A 26,380-nucleotide genomic window follows, 5' to 3' on the forward strand; every position below is an offset into this window, starting at 1 on the left:
TTGGTTGGCTACAAAAAGCGTTTATAAGCTATGATACTTGCCAAATGGGGTGCTACTAGGTACTAACTGTGAGGGGTGCCCAAACTTTTGAATCAACCCATTTTCCATTTTTGTTAATTTAAAAATGCAAAACATGAATATATTTTTATATATATATATATATATATATATATATGTACATATATATATATATATATATATATATATATATATATATATTATATACAGTCAGGGCCAGAAATATTTGGACAGTGACACAAGTTTTGTTATTTTAGCTGTTTATAAAAACATGTTCAGAAATACAATTATATATATAATATGGGCTGAAAGTGCACACTCCCAGCTGCAATATGAGAGTTTTCACATCCAAATCGGAGAAAGGGTTTAGGAATCATAGCTCTGTAATGCATAGCCTCCTCTTTTTCAAGGGACCAAAAGTAATTGGACAAGGGACTCTAAGGGCTGCAATTAACTCTGAAGGCGTCTCCCTCGTTAACCTGTAATCAATGAAGTAGTTAAAAGGTCTGGGGTTGATTACAGGTGTGTTGTTTTGCATTTGGAAGCTGTTGCTGTGACCAGACAACATGCGGTCTAAGGAACTCTCAATTGAGGTGAAGCAGAACATCCTGAGGCTGAAAAAAAAAGAAAAAATCCATCAGAGAGATAGCAGACATGCTTGGAGTAGCAAAATCAACAGTCGGGTACATTCTGAGAAAAAAGGAATTGACTGGTGAGCTTGGGAACTCAAAAAGGCCTGGGCGTCCACGGATGACAACAGTGGTGGATGATCGCCGCATACTTTCTTTGGTGAAGAAGAACCCGTTCACAACATCAACTGAAGTCCAGAACACTCTCAGTGACGTAGGTGTATCTGTCTCTAAGTCAACAGTAAAGAGAAGACTCCATGAAAGTAAATACAAAGGGTTCACATCTAGATGCAAACCATTCATCAATTCCAAAAATAGACAGGCCAGAGTTACATTTGCTGAAAAACACCTCATGAAGCCAGCTCAGTTCTGGAAAAGTATTCTATGGACAGATGAGAAAAAGATCAACCTGTACCAGAATGATGGGAAGAAAAAAGTTTGGAGAAGAAAGGGAACGGCACATGATCCAAGGCACACCACATCCTCTGTGAAACATGGTGGAGGCAACGTGATGGCATGGGCATGCATGGCTTTCAATGGCACTGGGTCACTTGTGTTTATTGATGACATAACAGCAGACAAGAGTAGCCGGATGAATTCTGAAGTGTACCGGGATATACTTTCAGCCCAGATTCAGCCAAATGCCGCAAAGTTGATCGGACGGCGCTTCATAGTACAGATGGACAATGACCCCAAGCATACAGCCAAAGCTACCCAGGAGTTCATGAGGGCAAAAAAGTGGAACATTCTGCAATGGCCAAGTCAATCACCAGATCTTAACCCAATTGAGCATGCATTTCACTTGCTCAAATCCAGACTTAAGACGGAAAGACCCACAAACAAGCAAGACCTGAAGGCTGCGGCTGTAAAGGCCTGGCAAAGCATTAAGAAGGAGGAAACCCAGCGTTTGGTGATGTCCATGGGTTCCAGACTTAAGGCAGTGATTGCCTCCAAAGGATTCGCAACAAAATATTGAAAATAAAAATATTTTGTTTGGGTTTGGTTTATTTGTCCAATTACTTTTGACCTCCTAAAATGTGGAGTGTTTGTAAAGAAATGTGTACAATTCCTACAATTTCTATCAGATATTTTTGTTCAAACCTTCAAATTAAACGTTACAATCTGCACTTGAATTCTGTTGTAGAGGTTTCATTTCAAATCCAATGTGGTGGCATGCAGAGCCCAACTCGCCAAAATTGTGTCACTGTCCAAATATTTCTGGACCTAACTGTATATATTATATATATATATATATATATATATATCTATATATATATATATATACATATATATATATATATTCCCCTAAAATACAAAGGAAAGGTGTCATCATTAACTTCATGCCTTTCAGAGATCATTTCATCTTCAACTTGCTTAGCTGTTCACAATAAACAGTAATTTTGACTAGGGGGTGCCCACACCTTTTCATGCCACTGTATATAGGCATGTATAGCCACTCTCCCTGAGAAAGGTAAAAAGATGACAGTCACGGGCATCAGAATATATAGTGACCAAAATTCAAAAATAAAAAGGCCTATATAAAATGAATGGCATAGACCACACGGATTTAGGGTGGAACACAACCCGGCATAGATATGCACTGGCATTTTGCAGGTACTATTTAATGAAGCTGCCAGTTGAGGACCTGTGAGGCGTGGATTTCTCACACTAGAGACTGTAATGTACTTGTCTTGTTGCTCAGTTGTGCAGTGCGGCCTCCCACTTCTCTTTCTACTCTGGTTAGAGCCTATTTGTGCTCTCCTCTGAAGGGAGTAGTACCCACCATTGTAGGAAATCTTCAGTTTCTTGGCAATTTCTCGCATGGAATATCCATCATTTCTAAGAACAAGAATATACTGTCGAGTTTCACATGAAAGTTCTCTTTTTCTGGCCATTTTGAGAGTTTAATGGAACCAACAAATGTAATGCTCCAGATTCTCAACTAGCTCAAAGGAAGGTCAGTTTTATAGCCTCTCTAATCAGCAAAACTGATTTCAGCTGTGCTAACATACTTGCACAAGGGTTTTCAACGGATTTCTAATCATCCATTAGCCTTCTAACAGTTAGCAAACACAATGTACCATTAGAACACTAGAATGGTGGTTGTTGGAAATGGGCTTCTATACACCTATGTAGCTATTGCATTAAAAACCAGACGTTTGCAGCTAGAATAGTCATTTACCACATTAACAATGTATAGAGCGTATTTCTGTTTAATTTAATGTTATCTTCATTGAAAAGAAAATGTGCTTTTCTTTCAAAAATAAGGAAATATCTAAGTGACCCTTAATTTTGAACTGTAGTATAGTTACCATAATACTGCCCCCTATGGACTTAAACAGAAATTGATGTAAAACTCATGTTAATCACTATTCCAGCCTGTGTATCACATACCTGAACGCTCACTAAAGATGAATACATTAAAATCATCGGTTAATCCCATTTACAATTTATGTTTTGCGTTTTAAACGTTTGCTCCTTTATTATGCAGTATAGCGGTGTAACGCGCTGTATCTTATTTACATATTTTAATGGAGCGAACGTTCAGCAGCCGTGAGATAACATTTCTGCCCTTCTGACTTTACCGCCAAGAGAGGGAGAGCGGTATTCTCACGTCAGTGCGTGGCTTGCGCCCGGCTCTCCATCCCCATTCAGTGCTATATGGTAATGTGTTCCTGCGCGATGTCTTGAACCATTCTCTCTGTATAAATTGCTTCCTTCAATATATGCTAAATTTTGCAAAAAGGCTTCAGGTAAAGTCCAATAATCCCTCTTGGGAGCTGACACAATCTCCTCAGGTCGTGTAGTGTATATTGAGCGTTGCTGGAGTTATCTCGCCTCTTGTTATTAAGCCGTGATTATTTTCCTCTTGACCAGCGATGGTCATTTTAAATGTTACATTAAAAGGAAACTGTCAGCATGATAATATCCCGCTATATCAGGGCATCATTAGCGAACTCATTTTAATGTTAATTAGGACGTCGGAGAATGCTAGACCTGCTCTGTAGCTTCTTGGAAACTATATTTTTGCCTCCATGTCTCATGGCAGAAATTGGTGAAGTGTTTCAGGATTTACAGGGAAAGCAGCAAAGCTCCTCAGCACACTTTTTTTTCTGATGGAACGAAGGATAAGGCATGTCCAAATCCAACAGCCCAATCCTTAGGAACTCCCAAGCTTTTCAGAAATGCCCAAACAATTTGATGGAATGAGCCACACATACAGTACAGACCAAAAGTTTGGACACGCCTTCTTATCTCTAGAATGACTTGGAAGAGGAGACTTTGTGCAGCAGCCTTCATGGTAAAATAGCTGCTATGAAACCACTGCTAAGGACAGGCAACAAGCAGAAGAGACTTGTTTGGGCTAAAGAACACATGGAATGGACATTAGACCAGTGGAAATCTGTGCTTTGGTCTGATGAGTCCAAATTTGAGATCTTTGGATCCAACCACCGTGTCTTTGTAGAAAAGGTGAACGGATGGACTCTACATGGCTGGTTCCCACCGTGAAGCATGGAGGAGGAGGTGTGATGGTGTGGGGGTGCTTTGCTGGTTACACTGTTGGGGATTTATTCAAAATTGAAGGCATACAGAAACAGCATGGCTACCACAGCATCTTGCAGCGGCGTGCTATTCCATCCGGTTTGCGTTTAGTTGGATCATCATTTATTTTTCAACAGGACAATGACCCCAAACACACCTCCAGGCTGAGTAAGAGCTATTTGACTAATAAGAAGAGTGATGGGGTGCTACGCCAGATGACCTGGTCTCCACAGTCACCAGACCTGAACCCAATCGAGATAGTTTGGGGTGAGCTGGACCGCAGAGTGAAGGCAAAAGGGCCAACAAGCGCTAAGCATCTCTGGGAACTCCTTCAAGACTGTAGGAAAACCATTTCCGGTGACTACCTCTTGAAGCTCATCAAGAGAATGCCAAGAGTGTGCAAAGTAGTAATCAAAGCAAAAGGTGGCTACTTTGAAGAACCTAGAATATAAGACACATTTTCTGTTGTTTCACACTTTAAGTATTTCATTCCACATGTTTTAATCCATAGTTTTGATGCCTTCAATGTGAATCTACAATTTTCAGAGTCCTGAAAATAAAGAAAACTCTTTGAATGAGAAGGTGTGTCCAAACTTTTGGTCTATACTGTATGTCGACACTTCTTTATTCCCTGCAGCAAGGGATGGTTAGGGACCCGTTCTTGAAAATGTTGCAGACCGACATCTATCAGACACTTACGGCATATTTTTCATTATGTGTGAGAGGGAAATCACCTTTCAACTTTGGGCTCTGACCATATAATGCTTAAAAGTTTGTGGTGCCATGAAATGGCTCTGGTTGCTATTCTTCAATATTTTCAAACTTTCAACTTACGTAAATCCATTCAACTAGTCAAAATTTTAAAACCACGCAACATGGACCTTGTATACTAAAGTTTCATATATTCGGTTTCATAAATTTTTTTATACCATAGAAGCTAAAATGGAGCTTAGGGAAAATGACTGAATAACCAGTATGATTAGCATGATACACACAATTTCATCCCAGGGACCTTGTGGGACCCCCTTTTCGGGACCTTAATGTTTATCACAAAACTTCTATTAAAACAATGATTTAGGACTTCCAGAAAATGGCTTATGAAAGGTAACATAGAAAATGGCAATTTGAGAGAAATTTAGTGAATGGAAATTGTATTTTCAATGTTAGCGTTCAGAAACCATTTTCTGGATATCCTAAATCATTGTTTTGATAAATGTTTTGTGATGAAAATTAAGGTCCTGCAATGGGGTCCCACAAGGTCCCTGAGATGAAATTGTATGTCCTGAAAATAATATACCTCTGTGGCTGTCAGGATTTAGAGGAAGTATTTTCTACATATGCCTCTAGCCATTCAGCAGGGCCAAAATTATGAACATACTGCACGTCATTACTATCTCTATATTTATTTATTTTTTTTGTATTCTCCTCGATTGGCAATTTGAGAGAAATTTAGTGAATGGAAATTGTAGTCGACGAGGATACAAAAACATAAATAAATATAGGAATAGTGAGGACGTGCATCATGTACATCATTTTGGCACTGCTGAATTGCTAGAGGCATATGTGGAAAATACTTCCTCTAAATCCTGACAGCCACAGAGGTATATTATTTTCAGGACATACAATTTCATCTCAGGGACCTTGTGGGACCCCATTGCAGGACCTTAATGTTCATCACAAAACATTTATCAAAACAATGATTTAGGATTTCCAGAAAATGGTTTCTGAACGCTAACATAGAAAATACAATTTCCATTCACCAAATTTCTCCCAAATTGCCAAACGAGAAGGATACAAAAAAAGAAAAAAAAATATAGGGATAGTAATGACGTGCAGTATGTTCATAATTTTGGCCCTGTTGAATGACTAGAGGCATATGTGGAAAATACTTCCGCTAAATCCTGACAGCCACTGAGGTACATTACTTTCAGGGCAAACATTTCCATCTCAGGGACCTTCTGGGACCCCTTTGCAGGACCTTAATGTTTATCACAAAACAATTATTAAAACAATGATTTAGGACTTTATGAAAGCTAACATAGAAAATACAATTTCTGTTCACCAAATTTCTCCCAAATTGTCAATCGAGGAGTATACAGAAACAATAAATATAGGGATAGTAAGGATATGTATCATATACATAATTTTGGCCCTACTAAATGGTTAGAGGCATATATGGAAAATACGGTACTTCCTCTAAGTCCTGACAGCCACAAAGGTGTATTATTTTTAGGACATCCCTATGGTATCATATTGTGGATGTTCTTTTATAACTGATATTTTGATAGCCCAATCAATCATCCATGGAAACATTGTTACAAATGATTCTACCAAGAATGTGACAGCCTATACTAGCTGATCAGGCAGCCAAAACAAAAATTGGACTTGTACATAATGGCATATGATCAATTTGGTTAATCAAGACACATATAATTGCTTGAAAATTTCCAGCAGGATAGATCACATTTTGGATTCACTGTAGAATTATTGAAAGTTGTTTTTCGACAGAATTGTAAGATGTTCAAAGTTTAGTTCATCAGTGAAATGTATTTTAGGAAAATCATTGTTACTATTTTCAAATTACCGGATTCTCTGACCTCAGAGAACAGAAACCTTTCTTCTACTTGTGTTACCGCACAAATGGATACATAATCTAATTGATGTCAGCAATGAGATAAGTGCACAGTATGGTCATGTGAGACATGGAAACCACGTCTCAGGCTGGAAATGCATGACAGGCCGGCACTATCGGCAGGACAGTTACTCACGGTGGGACCGTGTTTAGAGTTCAGTTTATTACCAACTTGTAGGAAATATAAGAAACAGATTGCAGTGGCACGTGAGCGCAGTTAGTCATGGTGGGACAGCCTTTTAAATTTAGCTTGTTAGAGTTGTCATGAGAAATCTAAGCAATAGACCACAACAGGTTATGAAGGTGACCGTCCACATTGGATAGAGGTCGGTCGATGGCTGAAAAGCCATTGAACCAACATTCATCATTTAACTTCATTCCGCACAGATACTGGCTGTTGCGGTTCTAAGCGGACATACAGTATGTCTTCAATTACACCGGATGAGAAATGGCCCATGATCTGATGGTTGTTTCTGGAGATGCGCGAACCCATGGAAGTTCGGTTCGGCGGGTGCAGCTGAACTGTACCTCCACAGGTTCGGACTTGACCCAAACCCCAATGGAAGTTCAGGTCTTCGTCCACATAAAGCCAGCCATAAGAAGATCACTTCCTAAGGTGGGTCGGCATTGGGTTTTCCATTCTTTGGGGGGGTTGCACACTACATCTGATCACGCTCATGTTACTCCCAATGAGAGCCATTCAAAAACTGCAAGCGGCTCACGCTGAGCTGAGCACCAAGCGTACCCGAGCACAGTGATAGTCGCGCAAGTAGTCAGCATACGTAAAGCACCCGAAGTCCGAACCCAAACTGTTTTTTTTTGTAAAATTGGTTTTGGGCACGACCACCGAGCAGCAAACATCAGGTTCGCTGATCTCTAGTTGTTACACAAGCTTAAAATGATCTTATATAAAACGATCCTTCATGTACTGACCTTCTGACCTGGATAGGATCAACTATTAGCAACTGTCAGGAAGAAAATTAAAACATTTTTCAAACTTTCTCCCCCAGACAACAGGGCTGATACATCAATGTGTTTACGGAACACTTTTTGCAAAATGGGAAGTTACAGAAAAAGTTTGCAACTTTTGACAAAGTGGGTAGAGCATGGTCAGAACTGGGTGCCCGCCGAATTGATCATAAGTTACACCACTTTAGCAGGCCACTTTACACCCAGAATGTGTGTGCCACCGTGTCACAAAAGTCACCTACAAATAACTATACTATACACTTACTATAGCGCACTTTTTAACAAAACTGGAGGATAGAATGATCCATATTTTATATATATATATATATATAATATATATATATATACACACAAACATACAGTATATATCTAGTATTACAATGATAACAAAGAAGTTATGACAATTATGCCACACGGTCAGCACCCTTTAAAACACCCAAACACCCAAAAAACTAAGGTTTTTCCCACAGCTCCTCAAAAATAAGATTATTGAAAGCTATGCATTATACATTATAGACTTATATCAAAGCCATTAAAGGGGTGGTTCACTGATCAGCATTAGTGGCCACATCAATGTAAAGCTCATACAGAAGGCTTTTGTCAAATAACTTGTGTAGTCAATTCTGCCTCTGAGTGGCGCTATTGTGGTTCGCTCATCCCCATCACGTGACCCCCGGGCTCCGGGACCTTTGAGATCTGTTGATGTCACGTCAACGTTCAGTTGACCTTATATCACCGAGGCCGGCCCCAGTTTCCCTGAGTGACTGGGCTGTGGGCGGAGTTTCACCGCTCATCACAGCCCAGCATCTCACGCGCTCTCTCCTTCACTACAGGAGCGATGGTGCGCTGTGACGAGCGGTGAAACTCTGCCCACAGCCCAGTCACTGAGGGAGAATTGCACCGGCCTCTGTGATGTTGGGTCAACTGGAAGTTGACGTGACATCACCAATTCTCAGAGGTCACACGGGGATGTACAGACCGCAATAGCGCCACTCAGAGGCAGAATTTACTATACAAGGTATTTGACAAAAGCCTTCCATATGAGTTTTACAACGATGTGGCCACTAATGCTGAGAAGTGGACCACCCCTTTAAAAATATAAATTATGAAAAAAATGGAGACTAATATGATGGTAAATATGGGAGGATGAAAAAAAGTTGTGGTTTTCAAAATAAACTCAAAACACTGGACCCGGTTGAGGGCATAAACTACCTTCACTTATTATAGTGTTTGGGTGATAATGTTGCTTTACTTCAAGACTAATTTTTGCATCAAAAGTTTGGAACGTATTGGTAGATCTTAAGGAGGTCGTCCCCAGGTCCAGCGGGACAGAGACCTGTACCGATGCTAAGTAGGTCATGGATATGTCCCAACGTCAACTGTATTTGTGTTCTCAGGACTCAGAAACAGTTGAGTATAATGATGGAGTAGGAAGACATCAGCTCCCTGCTCCACTATTCTGTCTGGGAAGAGACTGAAGGACCTGTAACAGCATTCAGGTCCCGAGACATTCTCCAGTAAAGACCAGCTCCATAGCGGAGATGTGACAGGACACAAGGGCAAGTGGGATACTTGTATGGGGGAGTGGGTATACTGTTTGTTGGGGGGGGTGTAATGATGGGTTATCATACAGTTAGGGTGGACTGTAGTGGAAATATAATGTGTGGGGAGTGGACTGGGGTTCATATTATTGTGTGGGGATCACTGTGTGGCATTTCATTGAATGGGGTATGTATTGATGGGGGCTTTACACTGTGTAGAGGAGGACTGGGGGCTTCATACTGTGTGGTTGGAATGTTGGATCATTATACTGTGTGGGGATATGTAACAAGGGGGCATCATATTGTGGGGGGTGAACTGTGGCATGTTATACTGTGTTGGGGGCTCTTTGGGGCAGCATACTGTGTGAGGGGGACTGTGGGGAATTGTGCTATGCGGGGGCATTATATTATCTGAGGTGGACTGTGGGGTATTGTACTATGTTGGAGCATCATACTGTTTGAGGGGGACTGTAGGGCATTGTATTATGTGGGGGCATCATACTGTGTGGAGGTGTACGGTGAGAGGCGCCATTGGTACTGGGAGGACTGTACTGTAGGGGATTTGGAATAATGGGACATCAGACTCTCTGAAGGGGACTGTGGGGAATTGTACTATGTGGGGGCATTATATTATGTTAGGGGGACTGTGGGACATTGTAATATGTGGGGTCATCACACTGTGTGAGGGGGACTGTGGGGCATTGTATTATGTGGGGTCATCATACTGTGTGAGGGGGACTGTGGAACATTGTATTATGTGGGGTCAGCATACTGTGTGAGGGGGACTGTGGGGCATTGTATTATGTGGGGTCAGCATACTGTGTGAGGGGGACTGTGGGGCATTGTATTATGTGGGGTCAGCATACTGTGTGAGGGGGACTGTGGGGCATTGTATTATGTGGGGTCATCATACTGTGTGAGGGGGACTGTGGGGCATTGTATTATGTGGGGTCATCATACTGTGTGAGGGGGACTGTGGGGCATTGTATTATGTGGGGTCATCATACTGTGTGAGGGGGACTGTGGGGCATTGTATTATGTGGGGTCATCATACTGTGTGAGGGGGACTGTGGGGCATTGTATTATGTGGGGTCAGCATACTGTGTGAGGGGGACTGTGGGGCATTGTATTATGTGGGGTCAGCATACTGTGTGAGGGGGACTGTGGGGCATTGTATTATGTGGGGTCATCATACTGTGTGAGGGGGACTGTGGGGCATTGTATTCTGTGGGGTCAGCATACTGTGTGAGGGGGACTGTGGGGCATTGTATTATGTGGGGTCATCATACTGTGTGAGGGGGACAGGGAGGTGCACCATTGTGTATTGGGAGGACTGTACTGTAGGGGGTTTGTAATAATCGGGCATCATACTGTGTGAGAGCACTGTGGGGGTATTGTTCTGTTTTGGGGGAATGTACTTTGCGGTCATCATACTGTGTGGGGGGCACTGTGGGGGCCATAAAAATGGTGCCATAATGTGTGGAAACACTTATGACCTTTACTGGGAGTGATATTGCTATTTGGGTGAATACATAGGGACTGGAGACGGTTAGGGTAAAATAAAAATGTCTGCGTCCGCCGTACATGTCCCTCATTTCAATCTTGCATTTTTGGGAGATCTGCGCTAATAAGAGAGCAGGAGGCACCGGTGGAGGAAATGCAGCCCGGCATTACCATGCTAAGGGATTCTAGACTCCATATTGTACAGACTCACCATTAAACAGCAACACAACATTCACATATCACATACAGATACAAGCCATTATTTATTTCTTTTTCAGCTCATGTATAATACATCAAGCTGCCTTTATAAATAGTTTAATAGAGAAAATCCAAAGAATATAAAGTAACTGCAGATTAATAAACCTTCTCTCCCAAACTACAACATCCAGAAAAAAAATATCGATCCATGGAAGCAAAGACAAATCTCAAGCTACTCTATAAACTGCGCTCCAAAATGCTGCAGTATGCCTGGAATACACCGTACAGAAAGTAAAGGGAGAACGACAATGATATTATTGGTACAATTTACTATTTAAAATGATTAACAAATTTAGAAAAACATAATATAAAACAATATATGACTACTATAATACTGCCCCTATGTACAAGAATATAACTACTATAATACTGCCCCTATATACAAGAATATAACTACTATAATACTGCCCCCTATGTACAAGAATATAATTACTATAATACTGCTCCTATGTACAAGAATATAGCTACTATAATACTGCCCCTATGTACAAGAATATAGCTACTATAATACTGCCCCTATGTACAAGAATATAGCTACTATAATACTGCCCCTATATACAAGAATATAACTACTATAATACTGCCCCCTATGTACAAGAATATAATTACTATAATACTGCTCCTATGTACAAGAATATAGCTACTATAATACTGCCCCTATGTACAAGAATATAGCTACTATAATACTGCCCCTATGTACAAGAATATAGCTACTATAATACTGCCCCCTATGTACAAGAATATAACTACTATAATACTGCCCCTATGTACAAGAATATAACTACTATAATACTGCACCTATGTACAAGAATATAACTACTATAATACTGCTCCTATGCACAAGAATATAACTACTATAATACTGCCCCCTATGTACAAGAATATAACTACTATAATACTGCTCCTATGCACAAGAATATAACTACTATAATACTGCCCCCTATGTACAAGAATATAACTACTATAATACTGCCCCTATGTACAAGAATATAGCTACTATAATACTGCCCCTATGTACAAGAATATAACTACTATAATACTGCACCTATGTACAAGAATATAACTACTATAATACTGCCCCTATATACAAGAATATAGCTACTATAATACTGCCCCCTATGTACAAGAATATAACTACTATAATACTGCTCCTATGTACAAGAATATAGCTACTATAATACTGCCCCTATGTACAAGAATATAGCTACTATAATACTGCCCCTATGTACAAGAATATAGCTACTATAATACTGCCCCCTATGTACAAGAATATAACTACTATAATACTGCCCCTATGTACAAGAATATAACTACTATAATACTGCACCTATGTACAAGAATATAACTACTATAATACTGCTCCTATGCACAAGAATATAACTACTATAATACTGCCCCCTATGTACAAGAATATAACTACTATAATACTGCTCCTATGCACAAGAATATAACTACTATAATACTGCCCCCTATGTACAAGAATATAACTACTATAATACTGCCCCTATGTACAAGAATATAGCTACTATAATACTGCCCCTATGTACAAGAATATAACTACTATAATACTGCACCTATGTACAAGAATATAACTACTATAATACTGCCCCTATGTACAAGAATATAGCTACTATAATACTGCCCCCTATGTACAAGAATATAACTACTATAATACTGCACCTATGTACAAGAATATAACTACTATAATACTGCACCTATGTACAAGAATATAACTACTATAATACTGCTCCTATGCACAAGAATATAACTACTATAATACTGCCCCCTATGTACAAGAATATAACTACTATAATACTGCTCCTATGCACAAGAATATAACTACTATAATACTGCCCCCTATGTACAAGAATATAACTACTATAATACTGCCCCTATGTACAAGAATATAGCTACTACAATACTGCCCCCTATGTACAAGAATATAACTACTATAATACTGCCCCTATGTACAAGAATATAACTACTATAATACTGCCCCTATGTACAAGAATATAACTACTATAATACTGCCCCTATGTACAAGAATATAACTACTATAATACTGCACCTATGTACAAGAATATAACTACTATAATACTGCACCTATGTACAAGAATATAACTACTATAATACTGCTCCTATGCACAAGAATATAACTACTATAATACTGCCCCCTATGTACAAGAATATAACTACTATAATACTGCCCCCTATGTACAAGAATATAACTACTATAATACTGCCCCCTACGTACAAGAATATAACTATTATAATACTGCCCCTATATATAAGAATATAACTACTATAATACTGCGCCCTATGTACAAGAATATAACTACTATAATACTGCCCCCTATGTATAAGAATATAACTACTATAATACTGCCCCTATGTACAAGAATATAGCTACTATAATACTGCCCCCTATGTATAAGAATATAACTACTATAATACTGCCCCCTATGTATAAGAATATAACTACTATAATACTGCTCCCTATGTATAAGAATATAACTACTATAATACTGCTCCCTATGTATAAGAATATAACTACTATAATACTGCTCCCTATGTATAAGAATATAACTACTATAATACTGCCTCTATGTACAAGAATATAACTACTATAATACTGCCCCTATGTACAAGAATATAACTACTATAATACTGCCCCCTATGTATAAGAATATAACTACTATAATACTGCTCCCTATGTACAAGAATATAACTACTATAATACTGCCCCTATGTACAAGAATATACACTACAGTTCAAAAGTTTGGGGTCATTCGGACAATTTTGTCTTTTCCATGAAAAATCCTACTTTTATTTATCAGATGAGTTGTATAATGAATAGAGAATATCGTCCAGACAGTGACGAGGTGAGAAATAATGATTTTACTTGAAATAATAATTTTCCCCTTCACACTTTGCTTTCGGCACAGAATGCTGCTTTGCAGACCTTTGGCATTCTAGCTATTAAGCTATTAATTTGCGAAGGTACAATTTACAAAAAAACGGAGTCATATTCCAAAATCGTGAATGAATAGAAAAAGTACTTTTTACACACTATTGCACTATGCCACATGAATTTGGAGGAGGCCATATCAATAAGTAACCAAAACATACAATATATATATATATATATATATATATACACATACATATATATATATATATATATATATATATATATATACACATATATATTTTTATATATATATATATATATATATATATATATATATACACATATATATATATATACATTTATATATACATATATATCTATATATATACATATATACATATACACACACGGCAAATCCGCACCTTATTTTTGCCGCCGATTTGCCGCGGATTTACCGCGGATTACCGGGAATTTGCCGCGGATTTTGATGCGGATTTTTTTTTTTTTTTTTTCCCCATTCTATACCCAAAATCCGCACCAAAATCCGCAACAATAATTGACATGCTGCAGATTTTTCCGGATCAAAATCCGCGGCAAATCCGCCGCGGAAAAATCCGCAGCATGGACACAGCATTTTCAAAATGCCATTGAAATGGCTTGGAAGTGCCGCTGCTGCAGATTTTCGGAAAAGCCGCGGTAAATCCGCGGCAAATCCGCCGCAAAATCCGCGCAAAATCCACAGCGTGGACACATAGCCGTAAGCAAGTTGAAGATGAAATGATCTCTAAATGGCATAAAGTTAAAGATCACACATTTACTTTGCATTTCAAGCAAAAAAAAATGTATTTTCATCTGTTACATTTTAAAAATTACAAAAAGGAAAATGGGCTGATGCAAAAGTTTGGGCACCCTTGGAGATTTGTGTGCTCAGATAACTTTGACCAAGATTTCAGACCTTATTTAGCGTGTTAGGGTTATAGCTTGTTCACTATCATCATTAGGAAATGCCAGGTGATGCAAATTTCATAGCTTTATAAAAACCAAGCCTCCTTTAACCTTGTGCCAAAAAACAGCAGCCATGGCTCCTTCTAAACAGCTGCCTAGCACTCTGAAAATAAAAATGGTGAAGGCCCACAAAGCAGGAGAAAGCTATAAGAAGATAGCAAAGTGTTTTCAAGTTGCCCTTTCCTCAGTTTGAAATGTAATTAAGAAATGTCAGTTACAAGGAAGAGTAGAGGTCAGGATAAGGTCTGGAAAAGAAAGCAAAATTTCTGTGAGAGCTGCTCGTAGGATTGCTAGAAAGGCAAATCAGAACCCCTGATTGACTGCAAAAGACCTTCAGGAGGATTTAGCAGACTCTGGAGTTGTGGTACATTGTTCTACTGTTCAGAGACATCTGCACAAATATGGCCTTCATGGAAGAGTCATCAGAAGAAAACCTCTCCTGCATTTTTACCATAAAATTCAGCGTCAGAAGTCTGCAAAAGAACATCTAAAGAAGATGATGTATTTTGGAAACAAGTTCTGTGAAGCGATGAGGTTAAAAAATAACTCTTTGGCCACAATGATTGATGTGGAGAAAAAAAGGACACATAATTTCAAGAAAAGAGTATCTCATCAACCATTAACCATGGGGGTGAATCAATCATGTGGTGGGGTTCTGCTGCAGCCAATGGCATGGAGAACATTTTACGGGTAGAAAAAAGAATGGATTCATTGAAATTTCAACTAATTCTTGATGCAAACATAACGCTATATGTAAAAAAGCTGAAGTTGGAAAGGATGGCTTCCACAAATGGATATTATCCTAAACACATGTGAAAATTCATAATAACGACCTCAAAAGGTGCAAGCTGAAGGTTTTACAATGGCCCCTGATCTGAACATCGTTGAAAATCTGTGGCTAAACCTCAAAAGAGCAGTGCATGCAAGACGACTCAGGAATCTCACAGAACTGGAAGACTTTTCCAAGTAAGAATGGATGAAAATCTCTCAAATAAGAATTCAAACACTCTTGGTTGGCTACAAAAAGCGTTTATAAGCTATGATACTTGCCAAATGGGGTGCTACTAGGTACTAACTGTGAGGGGTGCCCAAACTTTTGAATCAACCCATTTTCCATTTTTGTTAATTTAAAAATGCAAAACATGAATATATTTTTATATATATATATATATATATATATATATGTACATATATATATATATATATATATATATATATATATATTATATACAGTCAGGGCCAGAAATATTTGGACAGTGACACAAGTTTTGTTATTTTAGCTGTTTATAAAAACATGTTCAGAAATACAATTATATATATAATATGGGCTGAAAGTGCACACTCCCAGCTGCAATATGAGAGTTTTCACATCCAAATCGGAGAAAGGGTTTAGGAATCATAGCTCTGTAATGCATAGCCTCCTCTTTTTCAAGGGACCAAAAGTAATTGGACAAGGGACTCTAAGGGCTGCAATTAACTCTGAAGGCGTCTCCCTCGTTAACCTGTAATCAATGAAGTAGTTAAAAGGTCTGGGGTTGATTACAGGTGTGTTGTTTTGCATTTGGAAGCTGTTGCTGTGACCAGACAACATGCGGTCTAAGGAACTCTCAATTGAGGTGAAGCAGAACATCCTGAGGCTGAAAAAAAAAGAAAAAATCCATCAGAGAGATAGCAGACATGCTTGGAGTAGCAAAATCAACAGTCGGGTACATTCTGAGAAAAAAGGAATTGACTGGTGAGCTTGGGAACTCAAAAAGGCCTGGGCGTCCACGGATGACAACAGTGGTGGATGATCGCCGCATACTTTCTTTGGTGAAGAAGAACCCGTTCACAACATCAACTGAAGTCCAGAACACTCTCAGTGACGTAGGTGTATCTGTCTCTAAGTCAACAGTAAAGAGAAGACTCCATGAAAGTAAATACAAAGGGTTCACATCTAGATGCAAACCATTCATCAATTCCAAAAATAGACAGGCCAGAGTTACATTTGCTGAAAAACACCTCATGAAGCCAGCTCAGTTCTGGAAAAGTATTCTATGGACAGATGAGAAAAAGATCAACCTGTACCAGAATGATGGGAAGAAAAAAGTTTGGAGAAGAAAGGGAACGGCACATGATCCAAGGCACACCACATCCTCTGTGAAACATGGTGGAGGCAACGTGATGGCATGGGCATGCATGGCTTTCAATGGCACTGGGTCACTTGTGTTTATTGATGACATAACAGCAGACAAGAGTAGCCGGATGAATTCTGAAGTGTACCGGGATATACTTTCAGCCCAGATTCAGCCAAATGCCGCAAAGTTGATCGGACGGCGCTTCATAGTACAGATGGACAATGACCCCAAGCATACAGCCAAAGCTACCCAGGAGTTCATGAGGGCAAAAAAGTGGAACATTCTGCAATGGCCAAGTCAATCACCAGATCTTAACCCAATTGAGCATGCATTTCACTTGCTCAAATCCAGACTTAAGACGGAAAGACCCACAAACAAGCAAGACCTGAAGGCTGCGGCTGTAAAGGCCTGGCAAAGCATTAAGAAGGAGGAAACCCAGCGTTTGGTGATGTCCATGGGTTCCAGACTTAAGGCAGTGATTGCCTCCAAAGGATTCGCAACAAAATATTGAAAATAAAAATATTTTGTTTGGGTTTGGTTTATTTGTCCAATTACTTTTGACCTCCTAAAATGTGGAGTGTTTGTAAAGAAATGTGTACAATTCCTACAATTTCTATCAGATATTTTTGTTCAAACCTTCAAATTAAACGTTACAATCTGCACTTGAATTCTGTTGTAGAGGTTTCATTTCAAATCCAATGTGGTGGCATGCAGAGCCCAACTCGCCAAAATTGTGTCACTGTCCAAATATTTCTGGACCTAACTGTATATATTATATATATATATATATATATATATATATCTATATATATATATATATACATATATATATATATATATTCCCCTAAAATACAAAGGAAAGGTGTCATCATTAACTTCATGCCTTTCAGAGATCATTTCATCTTCAACTTGCTTAGCTGTTCACAATAAACAGTAATTTTGACTAGGGGGTGCCCACACCTTTTCATGCCACTGTATATAGGCATGTATAGCCACTCTCCCTGAGAAAGGTAAAAAGATGACAGTCACGGGCATCAGAATATATAGTGACCAAAATTCAAAAATAAAAAGGCCTATATAAAATGAATGGCATAGACCACACGGATTTAGGGTGGAACACAACCCGGCATAGATATGCACTGGCATTTTGCAGGTACTATTTAATGAAGCTGCCAGTTGAGGACCTGTGAGGCGTGGATTTCTCACACTAGAGACTGTAATGTACTTGTCTTGTTGCTCAGTTGTGCAGTGCGGCCTCCCACTTCTCTTTCTACTCTGGTTAGAGCCTATTTGTGCTCTCCTCTGAAGGGAGTAGTACCCACCATTGTAGGAAATCTTCAGTTTCTTGGCAATTTCTCGCATGGAATATCCATCATTTCTAAGAACAAGAATATACTGTCGAGTTTCACATGAAAGTTCTCTTTTTCTGGCCATTTTGAGAGTTTAATGGAACCAACAAATGTAATGCTCCAGATTCTCAACTAGCTCAAAGGAAGGTCAGTTTTATAGCCTCTCTAATCAGCAAAACTGATTTCAGCTGTGCTAACATACTTGCACAAGGGTTTTCAACGGATTTCTAATCATCCATTAGCCTTCTAACAGTTAGCAAACACAATGTACCATTAGAACACTAGAATGGTGGTTGTTGGAAATGGGCTTCTATACACCTATGTAGCTATTGCATTAAAAACCAGACGTTTGCAGCTAGAATAGTCATTTACCACATTAACAATGTATAGAGCGTATTTCTGTTTAATTTAATGTTATCTTCATTGAAAAGAAAATGTGCTTTTCTTTCAAAAATAAGGAAATATCTAAGTGACCCTTAATTTTGAACTGTAGTATAGTTACCATAATACTGCCCCCTATGGACTTAAACAGAAATTGATGTAAAACTCATGTTAATCACTATTCCAGCCTGTGTATCACATACCTGAACGCTCACTAAAGATGAATACATTAAAATCATCGGTTAATCCCATTTACAATTTATGTTTTGCGTTTTAAACGTTTGCTCCTTTATTATGCAGTATAGCGGTGTAACGCGCTGTATCTTATTTACATATTTTAATGGAGCGAACGTTCAGCAGCCGTGAGATAACATTTCTGCCCTTCTGACTTTACCGCCAAGAGAGGGAGAGCGGTATTCTCACGTCAGTGCGTGGCTTGCGCCCGGCTCTCCATCCCCATTCAGTGCTATATGGTAATGTGTTCCTGCGCGATGTCTTGAACCATTCTCTCTGTATAAATTGCTTCCTTCAATATATGCTAAATTTTGCAAAAAGGCTTCAGGTAAAGTCCAATAATCCCTCTTGGGAGCTGACACAATCTCCTCAGGTCGTGTAGTGTATATTGAGCGTTGCTGGAGTTATCTCGCCTCTTGTTATTAAGCCGTGATTATTTTCCTCTTGACCAGCGATGGTCATTTTAAATGTTACATTAAAAGGAAACTGTCAGCATGATAATATCCCGCTATATCAGGGCATCATTAGCGAACTCATTTTAATGTTAATTAGGACGTCGGAGAATGCTAGACCTGCTCTGTAGCTTCTTGGAAACTATATTTTTGCCTCCATGTCTCATGGCAGAAATTGGTGAAGTGTTTCAGGATTTACAGGGAAAGCAGCAAAGCTCCTCAGCACACTTTTTTTTCTGATGGAACGAAGGATAAGGCATGTCCAAATCCAACAGCCCAATCCTTAGGAACTCCCAAGCTTTTCAGAAATGCCCAAACAATTTGATGGAATGAGCCACACATACAGTACAGACCAAAAGTTTGGACACGCCTTCTTATCTCTAGAATGACTTGGAAGAGGAGACTTTGTGCAGCAGCCTTCATGGTAAAATAGCTGCTATGAAACCACTGCTAAGGACAGGCAACAAGCAGAAGAGACTTGTTTGGGCTAAAGAACACATGGAATGGACATTAGACCAGTGGAAATCTGTGCTTTGGTCTGATGAGTCCAAATTTGAGATCTTTGGATCCAACCACCGTGTCTTTGTAGAAAAGGTGAACGGATGGACTCTACATGGCTGGTTCCCACCGTGAAGCATGGAGGAGGAGGTGTGATGGTGTGGGGGTGCTTTGCTGGTTACACTGTTGGGGATTTATTCAAAATTGAAGGCATACAGAAACAGCATGGCTACCACAGCATCTTGCAGCGGCGTGCTATTCCATCCGGTTTGCGTTTAGTTGGATCATCATTTATTTTTCAACAGGACAATGACCCCAAACACACCTCCAGGCTGAGTAAGAGCTATTTGACTAATAAGAAGAGTGATGGGGTGCTACGCCAGATGACCTGGTCTCCACAGTCACCAGACCTGAACCCAATCGAGATAGTTTGGGGTGAGCTGGACCGCAGAGTGAAGGCAAAAGGGCCAACAAGCGCTAAGCATCTCTGGGAACTCCTTCAAGACTGTAGGAAAACCATTTCCGGTGACTACCTCTTGAAGCTCATCAAGAGAATGCCAAGAGTGTGCAAAGTAGTAATCAAAGCAAAAGGTGGCTACTTTGAAGAACCTAGAATATAAGACACATTTTCTGTTGTTTCACACTTTAAGTATTTCATTCCACATGTTTTAATCCATAGTTTTGATGCCTTCAATGTGAATCTACAATTTTCAGAGTCCTGAAAATAAAGAAAACTCTTTGAATGAGAAGGTGTGTCCAAACTTTTGGTCTATACTGTATGTCGACACTTCTTTATTCCCTGCAGCAAGGGATGGTTAGGGACCCGTTCTTGAAAATGTTGCAGACCGACATCTATCAGACACTTACGGCATATTTTTCATTATGTGTGAGAGGGAAATCACCTTTCAACTTTGGGCTCTGACCATATAATGCTTAAAAGTTTGTGGTGCCATGAAATGGCTCTGGTTGCTATTCTTCAATATTTTCAAACTTTCAACTTACGTAAATCCATTCAACTAGTCAAAATTTTAAAACCACGCAACATGGACCTTGTATACTAAAGTTTCATATATTCGGTTTCATAAATTTTTTTATACCATAGAAGCTAAAATGGAGCTTAGGGAAAATGACTGAATAACCAGTATGATTAGCATGATACACACAATTTCATCCCAGGGACCTTGTGGGACCCCCTTTTCGGGACCTTAATGTTTATCACAAAACTTCTATTAAAACAATGATTTAGGACTTCCAGAAAATGGCTTATGAAAGGTAACATAGAAAATGGCAATTTGAGAGAAATTTAGTGAATGGAAATTGTATTTTCAATGTTAGCGTTCAGAAACCATTTTCTGGATATCCTAAATCATTGTTTTGATAAATGTTTTGTGATGAAAATTAAGGTCCTGCAATGGGGTCCCACAAGGTCCCTGAGATGAAATTGTATGTCCTGAAAATAATATACCTCTGTGGCTGTCAGGATTTAGAGGAAGTATTTTCTACATATGCCTCTAGCCATTCAGCAGGGCCAAAATTATGAACATACTGCACGTCATTACTATCTCTATATTTATTTATTTTTTTTGTATTCTCCTCGATTGGCAATTTGAGAGAAATTTAGTGAATGGAAATTGTAGTCGACGAGGATACAAAAACATAAATAAATATAGGAATAGTGAGGACGTGCATCATGTACATCATTTTGGCACTGCTGAATTGCTAGAGGCATATGTGGAAAATACTTCCTCTAAATCCTGACAGCCACAGAGGTATATTATTTTCAGGACATACAATTTCATCTCAGGGACCTTGTGGGACCCCATTGCAGGACCTTAATGTTCATCACAAAACATTTATCAAAACAATGATTTAGGATTTCCAGAAAATGGTTTCTGAACGCTAACATAGAAAATACAATTTCCATTCACCAAATTTCTCCCAAATTGCCAAACGAGAAGGATACAAAAAAAGAAAAAAAAATATAGGGATAGTAATGACGTGCAGTATGTTCATAATTTTGGCCCTGTTGAATGACTAGAGGCATATGTGGAAAATACTTCCGCTAAATCCTGACAGCCACTGAGGTACATTACTTTCAGGGCAAACATTTCCATCTCAGGGACCTTCTGGGACCCCTTTGCAGGACCTTAATGTTTATCACAAAACAATTATTAAAACAATGATTTAGGACTTTATGAAAGCTAACATAGAAAATACAATTTCTGTTCACCAAATTTCTCCCAAATTGTCAATCGAGGAGTATACAGAAACAATAAATATAGGGATAGTAAGGATATGTATCATATACATAATTTTGGCCCTACTAAATGGTTAGAGGCATATATGGAAAATACGGTACTTCCTCTAAGTCCTGACAGCCACAAAGGTGTATTATTTTTAGGACATCCCTATGGTATCATATTGTGGATGTTCTTTTATAACTGATATTTTGATAGCCCAATCAATCATCCATGGAAACATTGTTACAAATGATTCTACCAAGAATGTGACAGCCTATACTAGCTGATCAGGCAGCCAAAACAAAAATTGGACTTGTACATAATGGCATATGATCAATTTGGTTAATCAAGACACATATAATTGCTTGAAAATTTCCAGCAGGATAGATCACATTTTGGATTCACTGTAGAATTATTGAAAGTTGTTTTTCGACAGAATTGTAAGATGTTCAAAGTTTAGTTCATCAGTGAAATGTATTTTAGGAAAATCATTGTTACTATTTTCAAATTACCGGATTCTCTGACCTCAGAGAACAGAAACCTTTCTTCTACTTGTGTTACCGCACAAATGGATACATAATCTAATTGATGTCAGCAATGAGATAAGTGCACAGTATGGTCATGTGAGACATGGAAACCACGTCTCAGGCTGGAAATGCATGACAGGCCGGCACTATCGGCAGGACAGTTACTCACGGTGGGACCGTGTTTAGAGTTCAGTTTATTACCAACTTGTAGGAAATATAAGAAACAGATTGCAGTGGCACGTGAGCGCAGTTAGTCATGGTGGGACAGCCTTTTAAATTTAGCTTGTTAGAGTTGTCATGAGAAATCTAAGCAATAGACCACAACAGGTTATGAAGGTGACCGTCCACATTGGATAGAGGTCGGTCGATGGCTGAAAAGCCATTGAACCAACATTCATCATTTAACTTCATTCCGCACAGATACTGGCTGTTGCGGTTCTAAGCGGACATACAGTATGTCTTCAATTACACCGGATGAGAAATGGCCCATGATCTGATGGTTGTTTCTGGAGATGCGCGAACCCATGGAAGTTCGGTTCGGCGGGTGCAGCTGAACTGTACCTCCACAGGTTCGGACTTGACCCAAACCCCAATGGAAGTTCAGGTCTTCGTCCACATAAAGCCAGCCATAAGAAGATCACTTCCTAAGGTGGGTCGGCATTGGGTTTTCCATTCTTTGGGGGGGTTGCACACTACATCTGATCACGCTCATGTTACTCCCAATGAGAGCCATTCAAAAACTGCAAGCGGCTCACGCTGAGCTGAGCACCAAGCGTACCCGAGCACAGTGATAGTCGCGCAAGTAGTCAGCATACGTAAAGCACCCGAAGTCCGAACCCAAACTGTTTTTTTTTGTAAAATTGGTTTTGGGCACGACCACCGAGCAGCAAACATCAGGTTCGCTGATCTCTAGTTGTTACACAAGCTTAAAATGATCTTATATAAAACGATCCTTCATGTACTGACCTTCTGACCTGGATAGGATCAACTATTAGCAACTGTCAGGAAGAAAATTAAAACATTTTTCAAACTTTCTCCCCCAGACAACAGGGCTGATACATCAATGTGTTTACGGAACACTTTTTGCAAAATGGGAAGTTACAGAAAAAGTTTGCAACTTTTGACAAAGTGGGTAGAGCATGGTCAGAACTGGGTGCCCGCCGAATTGATCATAAGTTACACCACTTTAGCAGGCCACTTTACACCCAGAATGTGTGTGCCACCGTGTCACAAAAGTCACCTACAAATAACTTTCTAGGGGACCGGTAGAGCCACTGGGACCATTGAATAAGAATCTTCCAGTACTCTAGGTAGGCAAACTCTTCACCTTGAGTGGCCATATTGGCCGAGTCTTGACTTTTTTGGGACTATTCCACTTTTTTTTAGATGACATTTCAAAATGTTGAGATTTGACCATAACTTATACTGTTTATTACCTAGAAAATAAAAAGGTTTGAGATCTGAAGTGGAAGGGTCTTTGTGTGAAGGTGGGTGTGATTTATAACAAATTGTCCAGCTAGCTAGAGTCTATTTCGCTATACAGGGATCCCTTCATTTTACATTAGAGAAGATGAAGGGACCTTGAAATTTTTTTTAGTACAGTTGAGAAAAATATGATAAAATCTACGGTGTACTCACTAAAGGCTGCGACCGCCAAGACCAACGTGACAACTATGGACGTCCACGATATCCATAAGGCTTTTTTCCTGTAGTTTTGGGCTTCATGTGGCTTAAGTTTTGTGCTGCTTTCTAATAAACCTGAATAGAAAACATAAGGATAAATGTTACAGCACAAATATAAGCAGCCTGAAGAAAATTATAATGGATGAAGAATGGTAATTACTGTGAAGGACTTGGCATTTCTTTTCTAAGCGTTATATAGACTACTTGAATGAGAAGTACTGTTTGTACTGCCCCATTTCTCCTGTAGGGGCGCTACATGCTGCTGTATTTCCCCATCAATGGCATCTATCTACAAGCTCCAGTAGCTAAAACGTCCACTAATCAGCTAATTAGAGACCCTATGGCACCAGAAGGAGTATAGCGCCATGCACCGTGAAGTGGCTGTGAGTGGTACTGCATGCTCCATTCACTTGTATAGGAGATAGCCTGCAGTACCATTCATGGCCACTATATAAACTTTGGCACTGTGCCACTTCTGATTGCCCCTTCAACCATCTGGGCGGTTGGGAAGTCGGGGGTTGACCCCCACTGACTGTCCCCTTTAAGCCAATATAACCATAAGAATGCATGCAACATATTATAGATCACGTCTGCAAAGCGCTATGGAAATAATGGCGCTATATAAAATAAATAAAATAAATATTATTAGTCTTTGGCCACACACATACATCCAGAGTATATAGCTGTTTTGTTTTTTTTCTTTATGTACTTATAGATATATAGAATCTGAAATTGTGGAAACGGAGATTATAAATATTCATGTAAAATAAAAAAGGAAAAACTACACAAGATACATTATGGATGTAATACTAATTAAAAGCCGGAACTAAAAGACGTCCATATGCTTAGTCAATCTGCTGGGACCCCTGCTATGTAAATCAGCTAAAGCTGAGAATGAATGTAGCCGCTGCCACCAGTGGAAAGTTATTAAAAAAGGAGCCTGACAAATGACAACCACTTCTATCTGCCACAGATGTGCTCAGAGTGGTTGTCACTTCCCTTCCCCCACTCCTTAATGTAGCTCATACAACCTGCATTGTAGCTAGATAAGTATTTACTGTTGACTGCTGTGATATATGGGATAACAATAGAGAATCTCATCATGTATTTCTGTAAACACGGGGCTCCCCCTAGTGGTGGCTGCAGACAGAATCTTACCATGTATCTCTGTATACAGGGAGCTCCCCCTAGTGGTGGCTGCAGACCAAATCTTATCATGTATCTATTTATACAGGGAGCTCCCCCTAGTGGTGGCTACAGACAGGCTCTTATGTATCTTGCATACAGAGAACTCCCCCTAGTGGAGGCTGCAGACAGAATCTCATCATGTATATCTGTATACAGGGAGCTCCCCCTAGTCCTAGTGGTGGCTGCAGACAGAATCTTCTCATGTATCTCTGTATACAGGGAGCTCCCCCTAGTGGTGAGTGCAGACATAATCTTATCATGTATTTGTGTATACAGGGAGCTCCCTCTAGTGGTGGCTGCAGACAGAATCTTATCATCTATCTCTGTATACAGGGAGCTCCCCCTAGTTGTGGCTGCAGACAGGCTCTTATCATGTATCTTGCATACAGAGAACTCCTTCTAGTTGAGGCTGCAGACAGAATCTCATCATGTATATCTGTATACAGGGAGCTCCCCCTAGTCCTAGTGGTGGCTGCAGACAGAATCTTCTCATGTATCTCTGTATACAGGGAGCTCCCCCTAGTGGTGAGTGCAGACATAATCTTATCATGTATTTGTGTATACAGGGAGCTCCCCCTAGTGTTGAGTGCAGACAGAATCTTATCATCTATCTCTGTATACAGGAAGCTCCCCCTAGTGGTGGCTGCAGACAGGCTCTTATCATGTATCTTTGCATACAGAGAGCTCCCCCTAGTGGAGACT

General features: G+C 39.5%; 1 protein-coding gene across 1 annotated transcript in view; it reads right to left on the reverse strand.

The window, feature by feature from the left end:
* TMEM163 (transmembrane protein 163) overlaps positions 1–26,380 on the reverse strand; it is a 200,855-nt gene that overhangs the window by 167,619 nt on the left and 6,856 nt on the right. Inside the window, exon 2 of the mRNA XM_075317134.1 lies at positions 24,446–24,565. Within this exon, the coding sequence (XP_075173249.1) occupies positions 24,446–24,565 (120 nt within the window). The remainder of the gene's footprint in view (positions 1–24,445; positions 24,566–26,380) is intronic.

This window comes from Anomaloglossus baeobatrachus, chromosome 7, assembly GCF_048569485.1.
Source record: "Anomaloglossus baeobatrachus isolate aAnoBae1 chromosome 7, aAnoBae1.hap1, whole genome shotgun sequence".
NCBI lineage: Eukaryota > Metazoa > Chordata > Amphibia > Anura > Aromobatidae > Anomaloglossus > Anomaloglossus baeobatrachus.